Source organism: Solanum stenotomum, chromosome 5 (genome assembly GCF_019186545.1).
Source record: "Solanum stenotomum isolate F172 chromosome 5, ASM1918654v1, whole genome shotgun sequence".
Classification (NCBI taxonomy): domain Eukaryota; kingdom Viridiplantae; phylum Streptophyta; class Magnoliopsida; order Solanales; family Solanaceae; genus Solanum; species Solanum stenotomum.
The window spans coordinates 50,246,059-50,250,782 of NC_064286.1; the positions used below are offsets into that span (position 1 = coordinate 50,246,059).

Below are 4,724 nucleotides of genomic sequence, written 5' to 3' on the forward strand. Positions count from 1 at the left end.
ATATAAATCACGTTTCTATAATAATAATAATAACAACAAACATATTTAAGATAATTCAAAAAATGAGATTTAGATAGGATAAAATATACATGTAGATAGAGAGGATTGTTTTCTATAAATCTTTCAGCTAAAAAAAAACATACAAACGGATTGAAAAAGAAATATCAATTGTGAAAAAATCATGACAAAAACATTCTAAAAAAAAACATTCATACTAACAAAAAATAGTACGATAATCAAAATTAAAGAGATGTCAAATAGTAATAAAAATTGAAGGACAAGAAATTATAAAAGAAATACTATACCAATAAGAGGCATATAAATTATTCATAGCTGATCTTTTTCACGCATCTCCTTTTCCTTTTCGGATATTTAAATTGTTCTCCACCGGTCAAAGTAGGGAGTAATTGATACTTCCACTGTTTTAAAAAGAACGGAAAAGGATCAAAATTGCCCTTGAACTATGCGAAATAGATCACTTATAGCCTTCATTATATTTTGGGATCAAAAATACCCCTGCAGTTATCTCAGGAGACCACAAATACCCTCAAGAGTTAACACCCCAATTTTTTAGTGACGTGGCAAGCCACATGGGACTAATCCCTCCACCTAAGCATTGCCAACTAAGATTCACTACAAAAGAAGTTGACTTTTAGTGGCGACAAAGTCGCCACAAAATCCCAAAATATTGCCACTAAAGGTTATGAGTGATTTTTAGTGGCGACTAAGGCTCCAACAACCATTCGCTAGTAAAACCTATTTTTTCAACAAAAAAATATGATAATTAATTTTCGATTGCGACCTAATTTTCTAAAATAAATAACTTGCAATATCCATATTAAAAACATCCAATATTATTACGAAAAATAATCAAAATTACTTCTCGATTCAAATCTCCTACTATATATATATAATGCATCATTGTACATTTTATACATTTACATATGACATAAAAATAAAACATATAGTGTCTTCAAACTCCTACTTAATCGATATCATATTTGGTTTTTTAAAAACAATGAAGAAAAAAACACAAAATTAGAATTTAATGTTAAAAACTTTTAGTGACGATTTTTTGGTCTTTTGTGGCGACTGTTGTTGCCGCTAAAGGTCTAGTTCTTTTGTAGTGAATCCTAGTTGGCAATGCTTACGTGGAAGGATTAGTCCCACGTGGCTTGCCACGTCAACAAAAATTTGGGGTGTTAACTCTTGAGGGTATTTGTGGTCTCTTAGGATAACAGCAGGGGCATTTTTTATCCCAAAATGTAACGAAGGGTACAAATGGTTTATTTCATATAGTTCGGGGGTAATTTTGACCCTTTTCCGTAAAAAGAATAACCTTCTTTCTGTTTAGTTTGTTTAAAAAAGAATTATCTTTTTTCTTTTTTAATAACATTTTACTTTCAACTTTTCACGTGACATGTTTAAGACCACAAAATTAAAGGGCAATTTTGTATATTTGACATAACTTTAATTTAGAACCACAAGATTCAAATTATTATTTTTTCTTAAATGTGTCAAATCAAACTAGACCATTTTTTTTAAACGGAGGGAGTAGTGTTTATCTCCAACTTAAAGGTGTGTGCATCTTCTCGTAAACAACGAAATGACCAACACGAGAAAACCCAATTAAACACAGCCAAATAAGCAAAAATCACATGTCTCATGAGGTCTTACACCAAAGCATTTTTTTCTCAAGCTCACACTAATTATTTATTACACAACCTTTAGTTTTCTAGAAACTACTACAACAAAATATTCAAAAATCTTAAAACTAACTCGTTCAGATTCTTCAAAAATATTATTAGACTCAACAATATATATTTTTGAAGAGTTCGAACAACCAGGTACTACCTTGAAGTAGTTTACCATCCATTTGAATGTTCATTTCTTTGTTGTTGTCTCTCAGCTTCTCTTTCCATTCCCATCATCCTTACCCTCAATTGAAGTTGACCTACAGCACTCAAAAACTTCAAACTTTGCAAAGGATTAAGTAATCCTACAACTCTTTCAGCTGTTCTTGTCCTTAACCTATCAGCATCCGTCACCACATTCTCCAATGCCATCTTCAATTGGTCTATGTTTCCATCAACCTCCTCGATCTCTGTGTTTATACTGTCAGTGTATATAAGTTGCATTCCTACTCGACGTGCTAGATCCGCCAATGGTGGTGAGGCCACGCTCTCTTGGATTTGTGCCATCTCTTCCGTTAGGGACCTTTCTTCAGCCTTTGTCTCGTGTTTCAACCAGTTGAGCCTTTGAACTTGATGTTCACTCAAATTGTTTACGGAATCAGTTACCTGTTGAAAATATAATTAAATAAATAAATAAATATGTAATTGAAGTACACCTATGATAACTTGAAGTTTTTAGATGTATCACATAGTTTATTAGAGCTCGTTTAGATTAACAGATAAATATTATGTGTTTGATAAGTATTGTAAGTGTTAAAAATTAATTTTATAAATTACATGTTCGATAAAAAGTGATGAGAAGCTTTTTTAAAAAAAAAGTAGAATGACTAATATATTCTTGGCTTCTTTACCAAAAAATTATAAATTTGAAAGTAATTTTTTATGGAAAAGGATGATTAACGGATATGCAAGGGAGAAGTTAAAATTTTGTTTTGGAAAATGTATTTTAGAAATTAAATAAGGTATTAAAAATTCAATATTTTGATCAAACTAAAATTTACTTATAAGCTAAGAAATCACCATAAGTTGATGGGGATATTTAATTTATAACGACTTACAAGATTTCTATGGAAGGACATGGAAATAGAGAAGTAAATATTTTGATGAAAAAATGATCTACTTATGATTTTGACCGACTTTAGCTTATAAGTAAATAATTATAAGCATTTCGAGCTTATCAAATACCTAGATATAAAAAACATTGTATAACAATTTAAACATCTTACAAACTTATTCAAATATCATACATCTAAGATATCAAAACATATAAAAGTCCTAAGTTAAGCATCATCACAACCTATAAAAAAAATTTATAAGCTCTCTATCTCAATTTAGTTTGAAATATATATGAAATTAAATAAATAAATAAAAACTCTCCTTCAAAAAGTACATTTTTGTGGAATTCTTATAAAAATAATTAAATGAGATGTAACATGAAATATACTGATAATATTATCAAATATTTACTAAATAAAAATGTATCATTATTTTTTTAGACCGACTAAAAAAGAACGGATGATAAAAGGATTTGCTTGCACCGTATGAGCCTTTTGACGCCACCTTTTAAATTCTATCGCATTAATTAGATAATACGTGCTTAGCTCATAAAAAAATCAAAGCTATACGTGAAACGTGTGCTTGCGCCGTATGGTTTTTATGTTAATTAGTTCGATGACAGAAAAAAAAGCAGTGATGAGACACGTTAACAAGGAAAAAAATATAAAAAGTGATTGTTTTTTTCTTAAAAAAATCATTTCTAAATGACACATAAACATGTATATTGAGTTAAATATTTAGATAAGATAATCACACTATTCGATTTGATACATAAAAAGTAATTATATTAAAAAAAAAAATCATTTGTAAATGAGCATGTATATTGAGTCAAATATTTAAATAGATGTTCACATAATTCGAACTGATATATGAAAAGTGATTTTTTTTTTAAAAAAAAATCATTTGTAAATGACACATAAGCAGGTATAATGAGTCAAATATTCATATGGGCTGATTACATTGATATATAAAGAGCGATTATTATTATTATTATTTAAAATCATTTATAAATGACACATAAGCATATATAATGAGTCAAATAATTAGATAGGATAATTACACAATTGTATCTGATATATAAAGGTGATTAGTTTTTTTTTTTATAAATGATACATAAGCATGTATACATAATAAGTCAAATACTTAGATGATCACACAATTTGATTTGATATATAAAAAGTGATGTAAATCATTTATAAATGACACATAAACATGTATAATGAGTCAAATATTTAGATGTGATAATCATATCATTCTATCTATTCTATTTGATATATAAAGAGTCATTTATAAATGAAACATATATAATAAGTCAGATATTTAGATGAGATGATCAGACAGTTCAATAATTTACCAGATTGAATATTAAGCCGGGATTGAACCCGGTGATCCATAAGAAGCTTCTTTCAAGTGGAGAGAACCAAGTAGGTGAAAAGGCTCTGAAAACATTCCTATGAGTCATTCTTGATTTTTCTTCATAATATTCTTGATAATGAGCTAAAACTCTAGAAATAAGGTCTCCCATATCATTTTCTTGTGATTCTTGATCATCAAAAGTATCTTGTGCTACAACAAGTTCATTTAGAAATTGTTCTTGTCTAATTAACCAACCTTCTAGAAACACCTCAAAGGAATTATCATCATGACTACTACTTCTATAAGATCCTCCTGACATAATTTGGTTATAATCTTCTTTTTTATAGAAGAAAATAGAAGTATAAGAGAGGGAGAGATAGAGAGGGGTTGTGTTTCTATTTATAAGAAGAAAAATGAAAAGAGGTAATGACACCGACGTGGGAAATCGAACTTTTGCTAAAAGTTCGATAGCTAACCAATTGAGTTACTATGAAAGTTTAATTTTGTAATTTGCGATTGAATGGTTGAGTTTTGAAAGATTAAAAACACTTATTTTAATTAAATTTTGAGATAAAATAAGTATTTTTTGAAAGTGATAATTAAAAAATAGTGTTTTTC

At 28.6% G+C, this 4,724-nt stretch overlaps 1 protein-coding gene across 1 annotated transcript; it reads right to left on the reverse strand.

Moving 5' to 3' along the window:
• Positions 1-1,644: 1,644 nt before the first annotated feature.
• LOC125864411 (protein RESPONSE TO ABA AND SALT 1-like) lies at positions 1,645-4,456 on the reverse strand. Its single transcript, XM_049544410.1, has 2 exons — positions 4,105-4,456; positions 1,645-2,300 (listed from the first exon to the last, which is right to left on the reverse strand). Exons 1-2 carry the CDS (start codon positions 4,423-4,425, stop codon positions 1,866-1,868), a joined length of 756 nt encoding a protein of 251 aa, XP_049400367.1. The 5' UTR covers positions 4,426-4,456; the 3' UTR covers positions 1,645-1,865.
• Positions 4,457-4,724: the final 268 nt, after the last annotated feature.